At 40.9% G+C, this 24,398-nt stretch overlaps 1 protein-coding gene across 2 annotated transcripts in view; it reads right to left on the bottom strand.

Moving 5' to 3' along the window:
* Positions 1-24,398, bottom strand: part of ldlrad4b (low density lipoprotein receptor class A domain containing 4b) — a 272,731-nt gene that overhangs the window by 170,886 nt on the left and 77,447 nt on the right. The window contains exons 1-2 of one of the 2 annotated variants that reach the window (XM_049582540.1): positions 17,398-17,551; positions 6,411-7,257 (exon numbers count right to left, since the gene is read on the bottom strand). In XM_049582540.1, coding sequence (XP_049438497.1) covers positions 6,411-6,450 — 40 coding nt within the window. In that variant the 5' untranslated portion in view covers positions 6,451-7,257; positions 17,398-17,551. Of the gene's footprint in view, positions 1-6,410; positions 7,258-17,397; positions 17,552-24,398 lie in introns of those variants that run through there. The other variant, XM_049582538.1, reaches the window with a different exon arrangement.

Raw genomic sequence — 24,398 nt, 5'->3', positions numbered from 1 at the left:
CATATTATTTCCACTGAGGACGGATTTCATCTCTGCAGCACTGTGAACTTTTCACCTCAGACACTATCACCTGTCTGATTCCCTCACAAATGTCAATACACACAGAAATTGCAGTGCTGCATATTGAGGCACACATAGATGAGTCAGCAATTACAAAAGGTTGTTCATATGTAATTACAGAAAAGTATTTGCAACAGACTTTTCACATCTTTGACAACACATCTGGAGAGGTGCAAGCTGTGACCGCACTGCATTCTGGGGTATTACAGCTATGCCTGAATTCCCTTTTAATTTTCAGTAATACTGTAACATCCTTGAATATGTTTTGGCTTGTCACCTTTTAGACCAGCTCTTTAAATGCAAAAGTCTGTCCTTGAGTGAGTGAGTGAGTGAGTGAGTGAGTACGTGAGTACGTGAGTAAGTGATGAAGTTACACCATTGGTCAGACTGAGCGACTGTGTTCTTCATTGTCTGTAACCAGTGTAGAATGGTGGAATTAGCAAGCTAGCTAGCTAACTACCTAGCCAGCCACTACATGAGTAAAATTAAAAACTTATGGGCTCTACACATGCCGCATTTTTTACACCCTCAAATTCATTGTTTTCAATGTAGACCATGCAGCAGGCACACTTAGAAGCCAGAGCGAGGAAGTGCTGCATGTACACGTCCTCAAGTGCCTATTTCTCAGGGCGCGATGGCTGGGCCCTGAGATAAACAGAGAGTTTTACTTTTGGTACGCAGCAGTGCATACTGCATGTCATGTGAGGAGAAACATCTAATCACAGCTAGCAGATATCTTCCCCTTCTCCCTTAAATATCAGTCTGAGGTACATATGAAGAAGAAGTTGACCATTTTAGTGCAGGCAGAGCTTTACATCTGTCCTACAGACAATCTTTTTGGCCTAATACACACTTACAAAACAACGCCTGGAAGAAGATCAGCTCTGCACTTGGGATTTCGAGTAAGTAGGCTATGATACGGTCCTTGTTATGGTCACTTAGCAACCTCAGCCACAACCTGCTTCCACGCCCTTCAAAGTTGGCGCCTTACCTCGCTTTTTCCAGGCGTTTACAGACAAGGCATGTGTACGGCCCCTTAATGCTTCACCCACTGCTTTTTTCACAGCGTAGGATAGGCACATCACTATCGTCAGATAAGTGACAACTTTGCTTGGCTCATTTTCTGTAACCACTGTAATAGTGATGCACGGACCGACCCATAACCCGCGGATCTTGCGGGTTACCCGCGGGTCGGGTCGGGTCAAGAAATGTTCACTTTATTGGCGGGGCGCATGGGGCGGGTCATTAAAGATTAAATATGTTGGGGCGTCGGTGGCTTAGTGGTAGAGCAGGCGCCCCATGTACAAGGCTGTTGCCGCAGCGGCCCGGGTTCAACTCCAGCCTGTGGCCCTTTGCTGCATGTCTCTCCTTCTCTCTTTCACACTTCACTATCCTATCAATTAAAGGCAAAAAATGCCCATAAAAAAATCTTTAAAAAAAAAAAAGATTAAATATGTCAGATAACAACACTATTGTAGGTTAGGTAAATGCATGTTATGTAACGTAACCTGCGACCTGACATCACAAAAGCACCAAGCAGCAGTCACAACAAACCAGAATCAATGAAGCGGTGAAGATGGAAGAAGAAGTGAGGGAAAGATTACGGTCAGGAGAGTACAGAGTTAAAAGAAAAGAAAGCCAAGCTGCTAATTCGCTAATTCTCATGTTTGGGACAATATCTGAGGTAGTTAGTGCAGCAGACGACTGCAGCATTGACTACGTGAAGTGCAATTCCTTTGATAGGGCTATACAAGCATGAGAGCCACAAGACGGGTACGTTAATAGCGGCGGGGGCGGGGTGGGGCGGGTTGTGAAAATAGATGTGGTTGTGCGGGCAGGATGGAGCGGGTCAAAATATTTCATAAATGCGGGACCTGCAGGTTGGAAAAAACCCTGACCCGCGCATCACTACACTGTAACATTGCCATAAAAGCCTGGTGCAATTAATGAGCTAGCTAACTAGCCAGCTGCAGTCCAAATGGCAGTTTTAAACAGAGGAAAGAGAGGATCACCTCATCAAATCGTCTGAGGAAAAGCCATGTCTGTATGACACACAAGTTTTAAAATTTACAAGTATTTTTATTGAATATTATGTGTTACAATGTGTTGAATAAGATGTCACAACAGGTGCTGCCACCTTTTAACAACAATAACTAGAGCTCGACCAATTATTCTTTTTGGCAGATTAAGACTGTTTGATTAACATCTTGCTGAACTTCCTGTTAGTTTTATTGCACCTGTTTCATTGTGAGAGGTTACGCCTTCATCATTCTTTTATGATGTTTGCTGATCTTATGTAATTCCAGCCTAGCTCAACTCAACTTGGACCTCAGCAGCTTCTAATCAGCTAGAATAAGTGGAAACATCTGTGTGGGTGCATACTAGGGGCTTTAACTGGGAGATTCTGACTACTGTTTGCTGTCCGCCAGCTGTTGGTCATTTACACTCATCCTCTACTAACAAGCTACCAGCTTAATGTCTGAAAATGATGTGAAGATAGCTAAATTATGAACCTGGATAAAGACTTATCACACCTTCAACTTTTCAAGTATCTAAATTACACAGAATGGTGTTTCTTTCTTTAGAAATCCATCTTTGGACAATCAGCTAAGTATGGGCACTGTCACTGACAATAGATGCCTTTTTTTCCCAGAAGACATTTTGACATGTCACTATAAAGCACAGGTGTAAATGATGATGATGAATGAAGGATGGCTGAATTACATTTAGCTGCTTTGGTGAAGGCACATGCTGCACACACTCACTGTCATTTCAAAAGTCCTACTATGACAAGTCAAAATGTTTGCTGTGAACAAGGAAGACAGCCTCATTCTCATTCTGTAGGCTTTGTCCATAATCCCTCACTGATCACTTATGCACTATTCTCTATATAACGGACACTCAATAGGTTACACTGCAGTGAGCAGAAAACTGAGATTTTGGACATTTACTAATTATCACCATTTCACACCACTAACAGACAGTGCCTGACTTTAATTTGCCCTAATGCATTGTGGGATTATTAACAGAAAGTGGTGTACATACCATGGACATTACTTTTTCGATTTATTGTATGAATTTTTGAGGGCACTGTGTAGAGCCTAAATCTTACACTCAAAAGTCGGACACCCAAAAAGAGAGTAAAGAGAGTAAAGAGAGTGAACTATGAAGTAAAAGGGGAGTGACTTTGGACACAGTTGGCCAAGTTGCAGCATTAACATTAATTAGCTAGTGAATTTGGTAATGGTATGGATGTCTAAAACCTCTAACATTCTTAGACCTTGTGCAGACACTCTTAAATATGTCGCTATCTGAATGTCTCCTACAGGCTTATCAGACTTTAGGCCTCATGTGCCGCCTTCCTATTGAAATGATCTGTTAAAAAATGTTGGACTAAGCTGACTGAAGAGAAAATCACATTAGAAAATACAGTGGTGGAAAAAAGTTTTCGGACACCCCATGCATTTGTGAAATATTGCATTAAGAATCACTCTTAGGTCTTCAAGTGCAATTTCTTTTAGTACAGTCACAGCCAAAATACTAAATAAATCCTAAAAAAGCCATTAAAAACTTAAAATTGATTGGTTCCATAAAAATACATAAGAAATTTTGAGTATTGGGTCATTTTGGTACCAGTGATGAAGGTCGTTCTTTTTATTAAAAAACACAATTTTTGTTGCCAAGCTTCGTGTCTACATAAAGCCAGCACATCTGAAAGTTCTTCAGACATAAAAATGGCTAAAACAAGGAACCTAACGCAGGAAACATGCCTGAAGATAAAGATTCTCAGCCAGGAAGGATACAGCTGCCGCCAGATAGCCAGGAAGTGCAGATGCCGTCCTTCAGCAGTTGGATACACTCTGCAGAAATACAGACGAACCAACAGCTTGGAAGACAAACCAAGATCTGGGCGTCCAAGGGTTTCTTCAGCAAGAAATGACCGCATCCTGATCCGCATGTGCAGGCAAAACCGCCGAATGACATCACAGGAGCTTTAGCAGCAGTGGTCAAACCAAACTGGTGTCCAGTGTTCCACCCGCACTGTACGTGGACGACTTTTAGATCATGGCTTAAGGTCCTACAAGGCTATCAAGAAGCCCCTGATCAATGAGAGACAGAGGTTAGCCCGGCGTCATTGGGCCCAGGCACACAAGAACTGGACAGCCAGGAATTGGAAGAAGATTTTGTGGTCAGATGAGTCCAGTTTCCAGCTTTATCTTCCTCCTACTAATGTGAGGGTATGCAGAAGGCCAGGCGAAGCATTATCTCCAGCATGTACAGTACCTACTGTCAAGCATGGTGGAGGCAGTATCATGGTTTGGGGACGCATGAGTGCTGCTGGTGTTGGTCATCTCACTGTCTGTGATGGCACATTGAACTCTACCAAGTATTGTACCATTCTGAAACCCACATGCTCCCTTCTGCGTGCACTGTTCCATCGAGGTAAAAACTGGATGTTTCAACAAGATAATGGCCCTTGCCACACATCCAAGGCCAGTAGAACTTGGCTGCAGGAGCACAGTATCCAGGTCTTAGAGTGGCCAGCTCAATCCCCGGACATGAGCCCCATTGAAAATCTGTGGTGGATTATCAAAAATTCTGTTTCAAAGCATAAACCAAAGAATTTAGAAGAATTAAAAGCAGTAATTCAAGAAGAATGGGACAAGATTACCCCTCAACAGTGTGAAAGGCTGGTGGGGAACATGCCAGCCAGGATTAGAGCTCTACTGCGTGCCAGTGGCAGGACTACTAAATATTAATTTGATGATGTGATGGTTTACTTATTTTTTGTTCAGTTTTGAACACATTTTCCGTTATTTGTTGAGTTTGATACCGACAATGTTGAGAACTGACATATTGAAACTGTCAAGAATTTAGTTTTGTTAGTTTTTCTTGTAAACAATAAACAAAAATATATAATTTGTATTTGTTTGTATCTTTCTAATGCAGCCACACCTTTTGAAACACAAAAAAGATTTTTCTGCAAATATTTCATGATAATATTTGAGACTGTGTAAAATTTTAAGGGTGTCCGAAAACTTTTTTCCACCACTGTAGACTGATTTAACACTTTACCTCACAATAAAAATATAGTTGCTTGTTCAGTTCTATTAGTAAGACATACCATTGAGGTTGAAGATTTATTATGGGAACCTGATAAACACTCTAACGGGGTGTGTCCACATAGTGTTTTTCTTTGGTACAAAAGCAGTGGCAGGACGCTGGGAAACACTTCATCCCAGTGCTTCATTAAAAAAATGCTCTTTGTACTTTGTCAATGTTGCACTACTTGTGGGTTTTGTTTCTGTGACAAACGTATTTTGACATTAATGTTAGTTAGATAATGTAATTCCATATTAACAGAGGGTTGACTACACAGTGAACAAGAAGCTTACAACACGTACGATGATAAAGGCACAATACTTACCAGCAACATTCAGTGTCTGAGCAATCTGCTCTCAAGAATGGGCTTTTTGTCTTTGTAATAGTTTCTGACTGATATATCATACAGCTTGGAACAGACAGTAGCTAAAGGAGCGGAAGTGATGACACCAGTGCCTTTCTGAAAAGTTGGGAGGTTTTCAAGTAGAAGCCCTTGGAGCGGCCACACAAAAAAGCTGGAGTGCTCTGAAAAATAGATGTTGGGTGCAGCACTTTTCCTACACTCTCTTCTTATTAGGATCAACTGAAAAATAATGCTGGTGCTCTGTAAAACAACACTGTGGACACAGACCCTAATCTCTATAAACAGGTATCTGCATATGTATGCAGAATCTGTGGACAACAGGATAATTGGTAGCATTCTGGTTTCTGTTTGTCATTCAAGTGGTATTAATCAATCACATTTGAGCAGCAGGTAAACAGTTCAAGTGGAGGGCAAAAGAGGCAGAATGCATTTGGCCAAAATGCAGTCAAAATCCCATAAGCTGTCGAACTTTTTATTAGCTTTCTTAAAAATGTATCTGCATTCGTATGCAGATATCTGTTGATAGAGATTAGCCCAAATGTTGTCTTGACCAGTCTCAAGGTCCTAAACGAACTGTATGGTGACCGGTGCATGGAAGAAGTCTTGGTCTGGATATGTGATTGCTACACCAGATCTCTCAAAATATTAGCCATTGCCCCCAAAGGCTTATCGTCGTCAGAGGAGAGGTGATGGGCTACAAGATTGCTGAACACCCAAACCTAACTTTTGTGAATGTTTTCAAAAGATGCTTGACAGTTGAATCAGGACATGTTTTCTTTGACACAGACATAGATACAATACATACTGTATATTTATACATTAGTACAGAGAAACCCATCTACACACACACACACACACACACACACACACAATCAGTGTTTACCTTTAAAGGCATTTGTGGCCGGTAAGTCAGTTTCCTGCATACTGCTCCTTCCCGCGCTCTGCCAGCTGCTGCCGATGCTGCGATGGATGCCAACAGACAAACCTTAACCGGTCCGAGCCACGGCCACTGGAGGGAGGGAGGGTGGCCGAGAGGAAGGGACGGCGCCTGCCAGTCTCACTGCCATCTTTCTTCATCAACAGTCCATGTGCGTGAATAAAAGGCCGCTGTCTGTCCAATTCTGCAACAGGCGACTGTCGCACAGTCACTCTAAGTACACAGCTGACTGGTTATCTAGTCTGTGCGATTATATAACTGTCTTTTGACAGTTTTGCTACTGCAGGACCTGGGCAATGTGGTGATGGCTAAGAGGAAGAGGGGCACAAAAGGAGGAGATGGAGGGGTCTTGGGTCTGAGACACTGACTTCAGGTCAGATTAAAAGAGGATGGATGAAGGTTTAGGAAGTTGCAGTGTGGATGTGGTTGATCTGAACTCTATCCTCCCAGCAGCAGGCCTACAGCCATGGCCAGCACCATGAATTCTTGTATGTCTATCAATTTTTCAACCTGTCTGGCTGCAGGTGAGCTTCTCAGCCTCTTTTGTGTCTGTGAGCTTCAAATCTATTTATTTCTCAGTCTCTCTGTCTGCCTCCGTCTCCCCCACAGTCAGGATTCTCTCTTAAACTCAGCTCTAATCAACATGCCGTCTCCTCCGATTCTCTGAGCGTTTTTGCAGGCTTGTTCCTGTGTTTCTTTGACTCCCGTCCCCCCTCGTTTATGTCTTTTGTCCCGTTGCTGCAGTCCCAAACTCAGCACGAGGCACTGAGGCGCTCTCACACTGGCACCACGGCTATAGAAAAGAAAGAAAAAACACAGACAGAGGAGAAACTCAGTGAATAAAATCATGAGATACCAAAAAACAGCAGGCGAAATAGATACACCCAAGCAAAACATGGGCAGGGCTGACTGCTGGCCTGCAACGACCAGTTGAGAAAAGTGCACAAAAAAACAACACTCATCGACATCAACCCACGCACACACCCACACACACAGCAGAGGACGAGCCGCAGTGTGTGTCTCAGTTTGGATAGCAGGTGGGTGGCTGGCTGGCTGGCATGGCCCCCTTTAGTTCCTCTCACCCACTAGGTTCTTACATGAAAGGGAAAGTTTTTCTGAAAGCCAAGTGCTGCCTGTGACCCTATTTCACAGAGCAGGGGAAAGATAGAGCCACATGTCAGTGTGCCACTTTGAAGTCTGCCTGATAAACAGGGCTGGAGGAGGCTACGGCTAAGGAAACAACAAAACTTTATTTACATTTCAAAAGTGCCAAGTGCTTTTTTTGACTGGGAAAGAAATAAAATCCAAAAGAGAGGAAGGGGAAGAGGAGGGTGGGGGGATCGGAGGAAAACCGGTTTAAGAGTAACAACAGCTACTGTTTTTGTCGTCATTGAGAACAAACAAGATAAAATGAGGGTGTTGGCGAGATAGATCACATAGAGGGATGGAATATGATGGGGGGAGAAAGAGAAATCACACAGGAGAAAGGCAGATGTTTAAGAGAATAAACAAGGGAAACATCCTGTAGGAAGAGGAGAACGCAACAAAAAGGGAGAAAAAAAGATTTTCAGAAAAGGAGGACAGAGAGAGACAGAAATCAAACAAAGTTCAAGAAGAGAAATGTTGCGGGACGAGAGAAGGGAGGAAAAGGAGGAATTTGTTGGTGGAAAAAGCAGGCAGACGGTAAACAAACACACGCCCTGTCTGAGGTTTGGAAAGGCTCGACAGATCTCAGTTAGCTAGTCTTATCTCTGCTGCATTTGCCTGTACTTATCGAGTCTTATCGCAGTAAGGATACACACAACAGCTTGTGCCCCGACAAATGGAAAAGTAAAGGCGAGAACTGGGCTGCCGTGATGTCGAGGGATATTCACTTCATTATGTGCCCTACCAGTGATTCATCATTTTGTCTGCTTGTGATAAAGCCAAGGCAATGTCCAGAGTCTTTCAAAGTCCATGGTGGAGAAAATGGATTGAAATGAGTTTCGTGAAAGTCAAGGAGAGGAGAGGAAATGAACAGAAAGGAAAGGAAAGGAGAGAGGAGGGGAGAAAGGAGGCCGCCACACTAGACTAATTGATTACAGCGTTAGAGCAGAATTATCACAGATTAATCCTGTGTTTGATATTGAGAGGAGCAGCCTGTGAATCCACACAGAGATAGGTTTTGTGTGTGTGTGTGTGTGTGCATGTGTGTGTGTGTGTGTGTGTGTGTGTATGTGTGTGTAAGTCTGGTAATCTTAAGTTTATCCCTGCTGAGGCCAGTAGAGTTCACTGGTTCACAGGCTGAAAGATGATGCAGCAATTTTGGTATTATCAGGTATTGGTATTAGGTATCAGGTATTATCACAACAGCGGGCCCCAAAAGGTTAAAATGTCAAGTGTCCCCTTAGTCACTGTTGTAGAATTTAGGGGAATATATTGGCAGAAATTGAATATAATTAGAATGTTGTCTTTAGTGTATAATACCATGAAAATCAGAATCATTGTTTTTTTTTTCATTACTTTAGAATGAGCTGTCTATATCTACACAGGGAGCAGGTCCTCGTCTATGAAGATCACCATGTTGCACCGCCATCTTTCTACAGTAGCCCAGAAGGAACAAACCAAACACTGGCTCTAGATAGGGGCATGTACGTTTTTGAGTCAGCCATCATAGTTTGCAGCCCCTGTATGACAAGTGTAGATGTATTCTTCAGGTTAGCTAAGAAACAAATATGGAAATAAATGTTTTTAAGGGATAATAAGCCCTAAACCCACATTCACAAAGAGTTTGTCATTTTAACAGGATTTACTGTTCATGATTTCCTACTAAATAAAATATGGCATTATGGAGATAAGAAGAAAATCCTCAAACTTCTCTGATGCCACCTCCTCATCAATATGTTCTATTTTCTTTAATACTCTGTAACAGTAAAGTGAATATGGGCTGTGGACAAAACAAGACATTTGTGAATGGTATCTTGGGCTTTGGGAAACAGATTGACATTTCTTTTCTTTTTTTTTTTTTACAATTTTATGATGTTTTGTGGATCAAACAACTAATCGATTAATCAAAAAAGTCACTGACAGATTAATTAACAATGAAAATAGTCGTTTGTTGCAGTGCTAATAACCAGGTATGTTTATGTCATCACATTTATGAAAAGATAATTGATCATTAATCCAATGTTGTCATAAAGCAATCCTGCTCACTGAAACATTGCCCACAAAGGCTTAAAGGGAAATTTCGGTTCATTTCAACCCGTCTCCTATCATCCTAAATTTGTTTCAAGTAACTAGTGACATAGAAATAATAGTTAGCATGTTAGCCGTTAGCCTAGATACAGCCGGAGCGCATAGTAGCATCAGACCTGTTAAAACGTAAGTAAACGGGCAACCTTCAAGTGCAAAGTTAGTCCACTAAACAAGCTTTTTTCCACAAAGACCGCCTCATATCGTTAGAGAACATATAGAAAACGACATGTAAACGTGTTGTCTTATCTTACCGGTGTGCTGCCATGTTTGTTTACCATCTAGCTCTGCTTTCCAAAGCGCGGCCGAAATATCGCGGGAACAAGCAGCGATCTCATAGCGTGCCTGAACATGCAGCAACAGCTGGAAGGCAGAACCGGACAGTAGCCTGAAAAGTTCATTCATTTATTTTATGAAAGATTTATAGAGTAATGGCTGACTTTTTGCCAGACTTTGACTTTTTGGAGGAGGAATTTGATTTTGGAGAGTTTGATGGCTGCCCTTATTTATTTGAGCCAGGATACACTGACGAAGAGCTCCGTGAAATTGAAGAACGGAGAAGGAGAGAGAGAGAGGCGCAACAGGAAGAGGACGAGAGAGGAGCAATGGCTGCTGCAAGGCTGAGTAGCTCTGGAGATTGGTGGTGTACCTGTGAATGCTGTGCCCCAGTGCCCACAGAAGAGGAATGCCTCTGTTGCAAGGAATGGGAGCGGTTGCAGCCTTATTTTCATGGTCTGGATGTGACCGAGGTCGAGACACCTCCACCTGGAGTGGTACCCAGCTGGGCTTTATCTAGAGCTCGCGAGATATATTTCAGCCGCGCTTTGGAAAGCAGAGCTAAATGGTAAACAAACATGGCACCACACTGGTAAGGTAAGACAACACGTTTACATGTCATGTTCTCTGACATTTATCCTAAAGATATGAGGCGGTCTTTGTGGGAAAAAAGCTTGTTTAGTGGACTAACTTTGCACTTGAAGTATGCCCGTTCACTTAAGTTTTAACAGGTCTGACACTTCTATGTGCCCCGGCTGTATCTAGGCTAACGGCTAACATGCTAACTATTATTTTTATGTCACTAGTCACTTGAAACAAATTTAGGAAGGTAGGAGACAGGTTGAAATAAACCGAAATTTCCCTTTAATACTGACAGAGACATTGAAAGGATAGTTCTGCAGTATAAACTGTACGGCAAAATCTGTGACTTATCACAATTTTAGATAGTCTTGTGGCCCACTCCTCAAATCAGTCAGAGCAGCCACCTTTACATGTCATCCTGACCTGATATATTCTCTGTACTTTCCTGTAAGCAGGGAAGTACTGTAAGTATGAAAACACGTTGCTGAGAATCCTCTGAAACCTTATTAAGGACCCCTGCTGGCCCCAGGACCCCAATTTAGAAACCAAAGACTCTCTGGTACCACATACCAACAAACCAGCTGCCACACAACTGGAGCAGCTGACAAAAGTAAACTGTTGATTTATGACACCTAACAAAAAAAGGAGAAAAGTCCCAGAATTTATTTGCCCTTCTTAAATGTAATGACAGAGCATTTCCCAACTTATTCTTGAGTTGGAGCAATGAAGGCGCAACAGAAAGAAACACAAATTAAGAAGTGGGATTTTTACAACGTGTGCATATTCCAGTAACTGATAACGAAATTATTGTATGGTGTGTATTAAATCCCACTGTATCGCTCTATTCTGGAGGAGAAATTAAAACATCATATGCTGTATTCAGAGTCCTGGAGTAAGGACTTTATATCTGATTCCATCATATAAATGTTACATTATATTCCATATAAAACTACTGCACAGCACAAACCCTCAATGGCTTATCAGGTAGGATTGTTCCTGTAAATAATAACCAATTTCTTCCAACCTGACGCACAAGCTCTTTCTGTGGACTACCTGTGAGTCAGTTCAGCCTGACCCCGCTGACTGTCTGTCGACGGGGTGATACGAGGACAAAAAACTACTACTACAACTACCACTACTACTGTGGCCTGTCTGTTTGTCCTCTGGGTCATCTGAGGACAGCTACTCATCATGACAGGCTGTGTATATTAACGCTGTTTGCTGTTTGACGATGATATTTGAGGCCCCAGGTGGATGTTTGTCTGTGCTCTGGTCATTTAAGGACACCTCATGTTCTCCTGTCTTATCTCTGGATCTATCCCGCTGTAAGACTTCAAAGTCTGAGCAACACAGAGAGCACAAAAGTCTGAAAAACACCCCAGCAGCAGAGCAACATTTAAAACTAAAGTAGAAAAGGAAAAGTGAAGCTATTTTATTGTTCAGTCTCTTTCAACTTTTGTTAAGTTTGTTATTGACAAGGAAATGGAAAAACCTGTGACCTGTGTTACTTGTCTAAGCACTGCATTTTCAGCAAAATGTTTACATACAACATATTTAATTTGGTTTTTCAATATCCGCTCCAAACAACTACAGCACTATTTCACTTTTTTATGCGTATGTTTTGGTAATCAGAGCTTGATTAAGGTGGCTTTGGTTTAATAGAGAAAAGGTCTGCAGTTCTAGCATGAGACACAGCAGATTTAAACCACAATCTTAAATCATTAACTTTAGAGGGACAGATCATCCTGACATCAAAATTACATGTTTTTCCTCTTACCTGTAGTGCTATTTATCGGTCTAGATTGTTTTGGTGTGAGTTGCTGAATGTTGGAGATATCAGCCATAGAGATGTCTGCCTTCTCTCCAATATAATAGAACTACAGTAAATGGTACTCGGCTTGTGCCAAAAAATACATTTGAAAAACTCAACAGCAATGTCTCTTTCCAGAAGTCATGACCCAGTTACTCAGGATGATCCACAGACCTTGTTGTGAGCAATATCATGTAGGAACTATTTTCCTTCTACCGAACTACATCTGCCAAAGAAGGAAGCGCGCATCTACTCATGGACGAGAGGCTCGTGTTCCAGATAGTAAACATTAAAGGCGTCCTCCTTTGCTGAGCTGTAACGTTTGCAAGTTCAGTGGTCTTAGGTGAGCCAGCAGTAGATACGCACCTCCTTCCGTATGACAATAGGGTTGACACGTGTAGTGCATTTGAAAGAAAATAGTTCTTCCATGATACTGCTCACAACAAGGTCTGTGGATTATCTTGAATAAGTGGGTCATGATTTCTGGAAAGAGACATTGTTGTTGAATTTTTAAAGTATTTTTTAGGACTTTGAGCACCACAAGCTGAGTGCCATCTAGTTCCATTTTACTGCAGACAAGGCAGACATCTCTGTCCCCACCGATATCCTCAACACTCAATAACTCACACAAAAACAATCTGGATTGATAAATAGCACTACTGGTGAGAGGAAAAGTATGCATTTTTGATTTTGGGGTGAACTGTCCCTTTAACCTACCAAAGCTTGCTTTTTTAATGTGTTCAGCGCCTGTTGTGGATGGTATCACTTATCAAATATACAGTGACTGAATTATGCCTCAAAACCTCTTAAACATCATTCAGAAGTCAAGTGTCTGGAGAGAGGGTGTCAGGCTTGTGCGCTACTATGCAATATAATAATAATAAATTGTTTTTTTATTGTAAAACAAGTTGCAACCAAAGGCTTTTCTTTGGCCGCTCTGAGACAAAATTCATCTGATGTGGTTCTACAGTATCTTAGGGTCTCTGACATGGACAGTACGTTTTTGAGAATCCCCACTATAGACAGTATTTGTGTCACTGTCTCTTATAATGAACTCCAATAGTACAAAAAACACTGTGAGATGGCCTCGATAGACTGTATTTGAAAAAAGGCACGCACAAACCTTGATAATGACTAGTTTTACCAGCTTCAGTCCTGCTGTTATGGGGCTGCACATGACCTCTGACCTCCGACCTCCCTGGAGTACGTCAAGGAAGCATTATAGCATTATTAGTACTGGGGTATGTTTCTGTGTGTACAATCTGTTTGTCATTGTAACATACGGAGATGACTATAGCAACTCTAAGAGCCAGCTCTGACTCCTCTGCTGGGTCACACAGGGACATGTGCTTATCAGTGAGACAGCAGTCAGACAGGCAAACATGGATTGGGGAGCAGACTATTAAACCATGGGGCTGGTCGCATCTGTTACACTGAAAATTCAAGCATGCTGAGAATGTGATTGCATAACAAACCAAGAACTGGGGCTACGGAGGTGATTCAGAGTTCTGTTGCAACAGACGTGGAGAAAAGAGTCACTTAAAAATGTAGCTCTCATAGACTTGTTTATATTTGGTCTGTCTCTTATCTAACAGTATCGGCTAGAGGAAATATGAAATGTCTCAGTGCTAGACAATAAAGCTATGTGAATGTCTGCAAGATTCTAAACGGCTGAGGGTGATATTCAATTTGATTTCTTTGGACTCAAACAATGGGGGCAACTGTGGACACACAATGTGCAGGAAAAAAACAAAAAACACACAGACACTGCTGAATATGCCAATCAGACAGCGATGCCTGGTTTGGATACTCAAATATCTTGATCTTCTCTTTCCACCTCAATTTTACAGTCTCTAAATAGTTGTTCTTTTATTGTCCAGCTGTCAAAATCCAGATGACGAGAGCTGATAAAAATGCTCATCTTAATCGCCTTTGATTGTTGTTGCATGCTCAAAGCATTTAAGCAGCAGAGTGCTTTGTCATGTTTGGCCTGTCGGGCTACATAAGGTCCACTCTATCTTCTTTGTGGGCCATATCCAACCTGCAGGTTTAACAAGTATGCGTGAGCGTGGAGGGGATAATGCTTTCAGTTGTGCTTGTGTGAGTGTGATTATCTGTCTGTGTGCAGCTAATCTGGCAAACTACTGGACCAATCAGCCTAATATTTTGTATGCTCAAGGACTTCTTGTTGTTGTGGTGAATTACAATAGTTAAGTTAAAAACCTGTTTTATTGACTGTTTTATGTTATCATTAACTGCTTATTCCTCACTCCTCTCAACTGGCCGCTAGGGGCTGCAAGTTTTATGTAAATTGGCTCAGCTAAAACCAAGATCTCACCCTCAGTTGAAGGCCACATTTTGGTCTTCATCATGGCTCAAAAAGTGACATTCATAAAAATGTTTGGTCTCATTTTGAACCAAAGCATCTGCAGTTTAATTCCGTACCTGATATGTTATGATCCACTTAAATTAGGCTGCTTACAAGATGAATTAGTCCGCGTTTTTGTGTTCTTCATTCGATTGTCTTGCAATTTTGACTGTTTAAGAGCCAGGAGGGACAATTTCAGTGGGCAGAACTGTGCCGTGTTCTGGCTGCCATGGCTGCAATCTAGTTTATTCCATACGCCACATGGTGTCATGCCATGCTGGGATCGTTTCATTAGATTTTGTAGACTTGCAGATTTTGTCGATTTGGGGATTTTTCCTTGATATCTGTGCTTCTACCACAAGTAAGGAGGGGACTTGGTAAAATTGTTTCTTTTTTAATCAATTTTAATTGTGTTTATTGTTGTTGTTTTTTTCCTTAGTATGCATGAGTCAATGATTTGTTGTGTGTGGGGAGTGAAATTAAGTTTTAATGAAACAAGAGGTCTAACAAGGGTTTATAAACCTGGGTTGATTACTAAAACCATTTTACACTTTATCATTTCTGTTCAGCTAATGAATGTACTTCTGAGCTACTTAATGATCTTTTAGTTCACATAAGACAACTTATTTGCAGTGCAGTATTTGTTCATGGCGATCTTTTGATAATGCAGAGTACGTGTGCTGACAGCAGATGAAAGGTCATTTAAGGACACAGACACTCTGTCACACATGGATAGATGAAGATTATACAAGACCTCAAATGATTAATGGAAGATCCACTTTAGTCTGGTTCATCTGGTCCATCCATACTGTACTCCTGTTTGACGAGCTTGGCTTGTGGCCAGGCTGCAGTTAAAGAGGCCTCTTAAGGTTGAGCCCAGCAGCTACTGTCTCACTGTGTCCTACTGTTTGTCTTGCAAGGACAGAAAACAAGGACAACTACTTTAAGTTACTGTATGTACATGGATAAATCATCAAACAATCATCAGTGTGTCCATTTTATAGTTGCATGGTTTGTTTCATTTTTTCATTGAGCCAAATGGTTAAACTCAGGTGTAAAACCAACCATTATCACTATTAGAAATGGATAATACATAATATTCTTACACAGATAGTTTCATGAAGTTCCTGAGTATTTTGGGGTCAGAACTTTGGTTAAAGGGTCAGTTCACCCAAATCAGGAGACAAAAACATGTTTTATTGACTGACCTTTTGTGGTATCGAGCTGTGGAGATAGCTTTGGAAATGTGGATTATTAGAAAAACAATGTCCCTGTTACCTTGGAAATCCTGACCTGGCTGTGTAAAAAAAAAAAATCTCTCTATGGAAACTGCTGACAGTGTGTAATGAGGATTTACCAGTGTCAAACCTGCAAAGTTTTATCTAACAAGCTATTTTGCATATTATGAATAATACACTGTGTAAAGACTGTGTTTTTATAGCCCACTTGGTCTGACTGGATTTAGTCCTATTTTCAGAACCTGTACTTGAACCTAATGGTACCCACCTGCTGTGCATTACACCACAGCCACTGAGAATTATCAGTTGTCACTGGCTGGCAGGTGTCAAGTTATTTTCTTGTAAGTGATTAATCAGACACCTGGTTAATCACTTACACAGGTGTTTCATTTCAGCTCTAAACGAAAACGCCACTATTTAACTGTAGCCAACAATAGCAGCACTACCACAGCTTCAGCGCCTTATGGTTTAACTAAAGAGTTTTGAGTCTGTGTACACAGCAGTTTCAGCCACAGTTCCACTTGCCTTTTCCCTACATCTGTCCTTCAAACCTGCAGACTGCACCTGCTTCACTGTAATTATTTCAAAGCCTCTCTTGTCCTCTTTTTTAACATTGGGAACTTTAAAGTAGGAACTAGAATTGTAATGTAGATCCCTGGCTCCTATTCACAGGTCACAAGTATCTTTGAGCAAGGCACTACACCACAAATTGCTCCTGATGTGTGTGGATGTATGTGGGGAAAAAGCAAGTCAGCATAATATATTCCATGTATTTAATTTCATGGTGTATGTGACAAAAAGGCAAGAGCAAAATTAGTAAAGATGTATATAATTGGATGTTTCTACAATTTCCAATTTGATCAAATTTGTTGGCAAGTGGCCATGGGATTCTGTAAATACATGCTCAATCTACCACAAACTGGCCAGTTGTCCATTAGTGTCATCTTTGATTCGTTGCAGGCAGTGTTTTGACTCAAAGATCAGAGTTTGCATATAAAAATGAAAATCAGAACACTGGAAAATTGAATTTAGTTTTTCTAAAACTGATTTTTCATTTGTCAGACCACTGTAAAATTAAGATTATTGACTCCTTTTTCTAATTTTTTTTGTAGAATGTGGACAGAAAAACAGAAATTAAAAAATAGAAAATCTGAGAGTTTTTAATTTCTGTTTGTGTGTTGGACTGCCGACAGCAGCTGTTGATTTAATTTACATCTGACTGGCTGGCTGAGGGTCAATTGTCTCACTTATTGTCATGCATGTATTCAAAAAAAATCACATCCACTCATGGTTGCGCACAGATCCCACTTCAGTACATACTGATCTGACAAATAAAAACCACAATTTTAGAAAGTTGAATTAAATTTTCACATTTATATTGTCTATATGGAAAATTGAACTGATAAGTTACACAGACCCTATACTTACATGTTGTAAGTTCCAAGACCTCTTTGCATTGGGTTCTTTGCAAGAATGAAACAAACACCTTGTCAGGTTGTTTTTCCTTTTCTGTACTTAAGTGTCTAAGCTGTTCCTGAGAACACACTTAGTGAGAGTTAAATAAAGCTGTTTGTTGGGACTTTGTCTCATTCCAAGAACTCCTTTTTCTTCTGGCAACTTACTGAGCCGATATCACTGGTGCATATCATCGTTTACCTTTCTCAAGTAGAAAGCAGAAATGCCTGAAAAAAATAACCTCTTTTTATTTTTTTTATTTTTCTAAGGAATTATCTAATAAATCATTTGCCACGGGAAAAAAATGTGTGAAATGATGCACAAAATGACTGGCACAGCAAAACCAAACAAAGGTAGGCTGAAGGCGTCGTTCGTCACATCCTTGTCTGATCTGGCTCTGTGTCACGCCGACCGCCAGCCGACTGTGACAAATCTGACAGGCTTAATCTGGCTATGCATCAACTCTAGTGTCGAGAGGCCGGACGCACAGACAGACAGACAGACAGACAGACAGACAGACAGACAGACAGGAAGAGGGGCAGTGATGGTGACAGACAGACAGACAGACAGACAGACGGACACATACTTGAAAAAGAGACGGAAAGGTAGTTGATGTCAGTAACAGAAGTTTATATAAGCTCAGCAGTCTCAGCAGCTGCAATGACAAACACCACTTAAATCTGACAGGTGGCTGCACTAATCTAGACATTTAATTTTTAACAGACACAACAAAGATAAAAAGGGCTGCAGAGACCAAGAACAAGGAAAAAGAGACATCAGGCATCAGAGAAATAACTACATAAGTGTACAAATAAATAAAGAGCAAATGGTCATTCTATAGGCTTTAATGTGTGTGTGTGTGTGTGTGTGTGTGTGTGTGTGTGTGTGTGTGTGTGTTGTGTTGTGTCGAATTGATAACTGCAGATGTGTTTTAAAGCTATAGGCCCTAATCTGACAATCCATACTGACAGAAAAGCTCCACACAAAGACTATAAAGAGAAAGAGCCATCGGGCAAAATTAGCCTACAGTTCCATAAAGAGACAACTGATCAAAGGCCTGTCCTCAAGGGCTCTCCAAGGATTTGCTTTAAATGTCTCCTGATGTGCTATTTAGTAGCCGAGCTGATTAGATAACTGTCTTGAGCAATAAACCCAGACAAAAGATAGGAAAAGACTGGACAGATTAAAAGAGAAATCAAAAGCGAGATTGTCTTTAGGCATGAACACCGGGCTCATACATGTGATGTCATTCTATTGAGCAAAACAACAGATGTGAAGTGGACTTTAAGTGATGAGCTGCAAAGGGCCTGGTGAACATCAGACTGTGTTATATGGCCACCAGCACAGGCCTGCTTCTGGTGATACTGTTAACTACTTCCTCTGGACTTGCTGCCATGGCAACACACAACAGGGTTTTTATGTCAAGGTAATCTGTCTTATTAGTTGAAATGACAAAGTAAGACTGCAAAAAAGAAAGAAAGGCCTACTGTGTCGCTGTAGATTGACCACATTCACCCTAAATGGATTCTGGCATTGTGAATGATCAGTGGTGTGAAGTCATTGCCACAAAAAGGAAGAGAGTGATTACCTGAAAGTGAAGAAGAAAATACAAAAGCATTTCCTTAACAGCAGTGAGAGAGCACACGATTCAAAATGAGCTAGACTTGCCACTGTGTCTGAGCCTTAACACCAGTACAAGTGAGGGTGCAACAATTTATTGGCTGAGCATCAGAATCGGCCGATATTCGCCTTGTTAACTGCCAGCTGCCTAGCTATAAGATGACAGCGATGGCAGTGGCCAATGTGTTCTGTCTAAATTTTTCATAGACTAAAAGGCGGACCTCAAAACCAACAAGGTCCTGTCATCCCATCGCCCATCGTCCCATCGTCCCGTCATCCTGGGTACAGAAGAAAATGTATTCGGGATAAACAGAGATCTTTCCTGAGATGCCTTTGGCACAAAGGGACACAATGAACTCACTGTCGTCAGGGAACGCACCCTATTTTTACCCTGATAATGTGACATTATGAACAATAAATCTGTGTTAAATCTGGCAGGTGGAGAGCTACTTAGCATTAGCTGTTAGCTGTTAACAGCCAATGGCCTGAACTAACAGCACAGCTGAGGTTGCATTATGTAATATAATGATGCATTTAAGCTTTATTCAGTAAAAATGAGTATTGTGTGATGCTACATTATAACATTATTATGATGAGTTCAAATGTAATCTTGTAAAATTTAGCCAGAAACCTGGAATAAATACAGTTGTTTGAAGGAGACATTTGTTGATGTTTTTGCCTAAATATAAAATAGATACTAGAGAATGTGATATATGTTACATATAGTAAGTAGGGTTATGAAGCATTTTCTTTAGAAAAACAACAACCAATTTTTCATATGAAAGAAGGTTATATTAAAAATTGATTCATAGTTTTTTTTATGATTGAATTTGTCCTCATTCAAAAATAGTATGATAACGGGCAGTTGTTGTTTTTTTTTAAATAAAAAGGGCACAAAAGGGGAAACAAAAAACAACAACATTAAAAAAAACAATAGTGCACATAGTATAATTGTTATATTAAACCCGCATATCAGACCAGATATTCACAATTGATGCATTCCCAATAACAAGTTAGTTGTAGTGTGCTAAAGCACAACTAGCCAGAGTGCATTATAAGTCTGTGTGTGTGTGTGTGTGTGTGTGTGTGTGTGTGTGTGTGTGTGTGTGTGAGAGAGAGAGTCTGTATAAACAGTCTTGATGGATTTACTGCAAAGTTACTGCAAATAAATTACAAAGTTAGAGCCACTGTGTCTACCCCCACCCCTAGAGTTTAATTATTCAATAGGGGTGGGAGGAAAAATTGATTCACACAAGAATCAATTCACATATTTCAAAAATCCGTTCTTGTATGTAGTTAATTATTGTTATAATTTCTACTCACTATGTTGACTGGAGTGAAAAGGCAGAGCTGTGTCAAAAGGGCACAATGCAGCTCCCAGACAGTGTCAGCTGGTCCAGGAAAGGCAAGCCTTTGGGGACATTTAAGATTTATTCACTTAGTAAGTTGCTTTGCCAGAGAAAGAGGAAGTATTTCTAAGCACAGTACAACATGACACTGACAATAACCAAGTGGAGAGCCAAAATTCACACCAGCACCAGCAAATGGACCGGTGTTTCAAATTAACGTGTGTGAAAGCAGACTGAAAATCTGGTGGTGCTCATTCATGATTAAAACAATGCCCTTCCTCTGCACAATGTTGTGCCACTTAAACCCTGTCTGCAAACAGCATTGACACTGACGGGGGACCTGACTGCTTTCACAAACCAGTCAGTGGCGACAAGACATTACATTTGTCATCGTGCTTTGTCGTTCCCATTTCTTTATCTAAACCTACACAGAGCAGATGGAGTGGTAACTGTGTGCAGTACAGCCTTATACATGATATCTGGACACTAAATTTAGAACACTTTTTCAATCAGTTGGCATGTGGTGCTAAGGAATTTATTTCTGTTTTCTGGACTGTGACAAAGGGCCAACACACAAAATCAACAGTAAATGTTTACTGTCTCTCGCTGCCAACAGTACATAATCATATTATGTACAGCCTTAAGTGTACATAATTAGGTTACATACACTAAGAGTGACAGGAAGGAGGGATAAGGCCAACAACTGTCACAATCAGTGAACCTCACTAACAGGCAAAAAGGGGCCTTTCTGTGGTGTGCTCTTATTATCAGTTTAAAATATTTTCATGTTTAAAAACACTTATTAGATCCCCAAGAACTATCTAGCAGGTAAATCTCTCTGTGTGTTTGTTAGCTGAGAAGTAACAAGAAATCATAGTAGAGAACTGCTGAAGATATTTCTGAGGTAATTCAGAAACAGTGTTGGATTTTATACTTTGCCAACCAAAAGCATCATTTTCCAATTCCCCCACTGATTAATGCATATTTCTACAGCTTTTACATGCATGGACTGTGATTAGGGGCTTTTTAAGTTGGTTCAACTAACACTTGTTGTGCTCCTTTACTTCCAAAGGTACAGAAAAAACTCCAGCCTCTTACTTCTAATTCTATAGCTAAAGGCAATACATCTCTAAGAATAAGAAGCATGTTTTGCAAAGCTGCAGAAGACAGCTAATGCTAGGTCATAAACTTTCAACTTTTGAACTTTCGTTGACTTTTATGCATATTCGGGAACAGAGAGTTAAGAGGAGACGTAGGGGGCGGTATGCTTGTTTTCTGTGTGCAAAGCCAAACACACTCTTTCCGCCAGTGCCTTTTGATCTCCTGCAATCAACCACAAACCATTCAACCGTTCCATAAATGGAAAGAAAAGCGCCAGAAAATACAATGACAGTGAAATGACACATTAAAGGTGACATATTATGCAAAATGTACTTTTTCATGGCTTTTCAGTAAGTGTCCCTGGTGTGTCTAGAGACCCCCAAAGTGGAAGAAAAGACCATCCATCTATCAGAAAACGTGTGTAATAATGAGCTACTTAGATTTGCACCCCATGGGGGGCTTTAACACAGAACTACCTGCAGCTAGGTGACCATCCCTGCCCACAGAGTACCTGCTGAATCGACCTCGCTGTCCGCCATAGTGACTTCCTAGCTGTGGCAGACCTGGTACTGTGGCAGGAGCAAAGCACACTGTAAGAACATGCAGAAATGCCTTGGGGCACTCCCATAATCTGAGCATGTGATGACCCAGCTGGTGAACTTTATTTTTAGTTGTTGTTGTGTTTTTTTTTTCTAGGATTTTGACGGAAATGTCTCAGAGAGAGCCAGTACACAGCAAGATTCACTTTAAAACTGAGGATCAGGATGGATCGATTGTCCGTGACACCAACTTCAAACTTGGAAGCCATTGCATTTGCCATTTTTATGTTGTTTTGTTGTTAATTTTGCAAGCAAGCCCGCTGAAGTCAGTGTTAGTATGCTGCATGACTAATACAGCTTAGCTTCTATTGGAGACATCCGGGGGCAGTGCCTTACGTCATGGGTCATACAGAACGTCAAGTGCTTGATACATGTTCTTGTCAGCTCACACTGGGTCTTCTTGTCACTTTCTGGAAAAGATACAAAAACTGTAGGGATGCACTGAAATGAAAATTTGTGGCCGAAGCCGAATATTATTAAACGCTTGGCTGAGTACCGAATATCATTGTTTAGTTTTTCATTAGTTTTTGCAGATGAACCCCCTCCAGATTAGTGTTGTCACGGTACCAAAATTGGGACCCACGGTACGATACCAGTGAAAGTATCACGGTTCTGAGTAGTATCACGATACCACAGCATTTATAAATGTCATTTATGAAAAGATAAATGACTTTTCTATAATACATCAATGATATTTCAATGGAATAAATTACTTATCGACTTATTCATACTTCAAAAACAGCATCAATAAGTGATGAACATAGGGGGGATCAAAATAAAATAAATAAATAAAATAAGAATCAACCAGCCACCCTCCTCCCCTGACAGTCCCTTCATAAGTAATGAACAGTCCCTAAAGTGTGGTGAGGTTTGTGGACCGTTACCTGTCACAAAGTAAGAAATGTGAACGGCTCGTTTCTCCTCTGACACGCCACATACCTGTGTTCGGCTGGCTCGGCTGTTCAGGTACTTCTGGGCAGTCATGACACCAAGAAGAGGATATTATTGGAGCTGACTTCTCCGTCACCGGTAAGCCGATGGCTGCCATATTTGACAGGAATACATTAACGTTACTGTCTGTGTCTGTGACCCCCGTTCAACCCACAACTGGTGGGATTCGCCTTTCGTTTCTGCTGGTGGTTGAAATCTGTAGGCTGCTCGCACAGCATGCTGAATGATTTAAGCCTATTTTGCTCGCTCAAAACTATTTTTAGTTGCAAATGTGAGTGCGGTGACGGGTGGATCGCCACACTGCTGACATTTTATACCGCCCATCACGGCACGCTGTTGGATTGCGTTATCAAAACACGCCGCTATTATTCGGCCTTGCTTTTAACTTATTCCATCGAATACCGAATGTGTGGTTTTTTTGCAATATTCGGCTAAATATATTCGGTTACGGAATATTCGGTGCATCCCTAAAAAACTGTAAACTAAAAAGTTGGTAATTAACTGAATCTTTGCCTTTACCCCAAGATTAAAGCTGCAGGAGACCTCACACCTAACTATAACTTCAAACAGAGATGCTTCTTTTTTTTTTGTTAGCATCCATTTACAAAGATACTCTTAGACATTTGCTCCTTGTACTGCTGGCACAACTGTGACCATGACTAGACTTCCCTACAGATTTTTAAATGACTACGGCTAAATTACTATATAAATAGTAGTATTTACTGGCAGAAAACATCAGGAAAATGTTGTTCTTTTCTCCCCCATTTTGGATGAGTTTCCTGCTGGAACTTGTGCTGTTTCAAAGTTTTTGGTTAAGAAGCAGTAAATTGTGGTTAAATGTCTTCTTATTTTACATTTCTGGCACCATACAGTGCAGTTAAAGTCCTTTACACAGGTTCCCTGAAGACCAAAAACACGGACCAATCGGGGCAGAGTGGGTTTTTTCAGAGACTGGAGCTGAAATGTGTTTCGATAGACGGTCAATAAAGCAATATGCAGGCAGACAGAATAAGAAAAATAAAGTGCTTTTGAACATAAATGTGTGTAAACATGTTCTAGTAGAAAACAGAAATCCAAGCATGAACCTGAAAATCAGTGTAATGTGTCTCCTTTAAGGAGAGCTGCAAATACTCAAAAAGGCCAAAACAGAGGAACTCCTGTCTTTTAAAGAAGCTTTGATCAAGTTAAACAAACCATTCAGTTCAGTCTTGGATAAAATGATTTACATTCAATAAAACACTGGTGCCTTTTAAGGCCCCTGTGAAAAGAACAGACGCTTTACCTTCTACGGCGAAGACCTGAATACACACGAAAATACAGACAGGCACACACAAATCCAACCTTGCATGCCATT

This window comes from Epinephelus fuscoguttatus, linkage group LG8, assembly GCF_011397635.1.
Source record: "Epinephelus fuscoguttatus linkage group LG8, E.fuscoguttatus.final_Chr_v1".
NCBI classification, from domain to species: domain Eukaryota; kingdom Metazoa; phylum Chordata; class Actinopteri; order Perciformes; family Serranidae; genus Epinephelus; species Epinephelus fuscoguttatus.
This window is presented reverse-complemented; position numbering and strand designations above follow the sequence as displayed.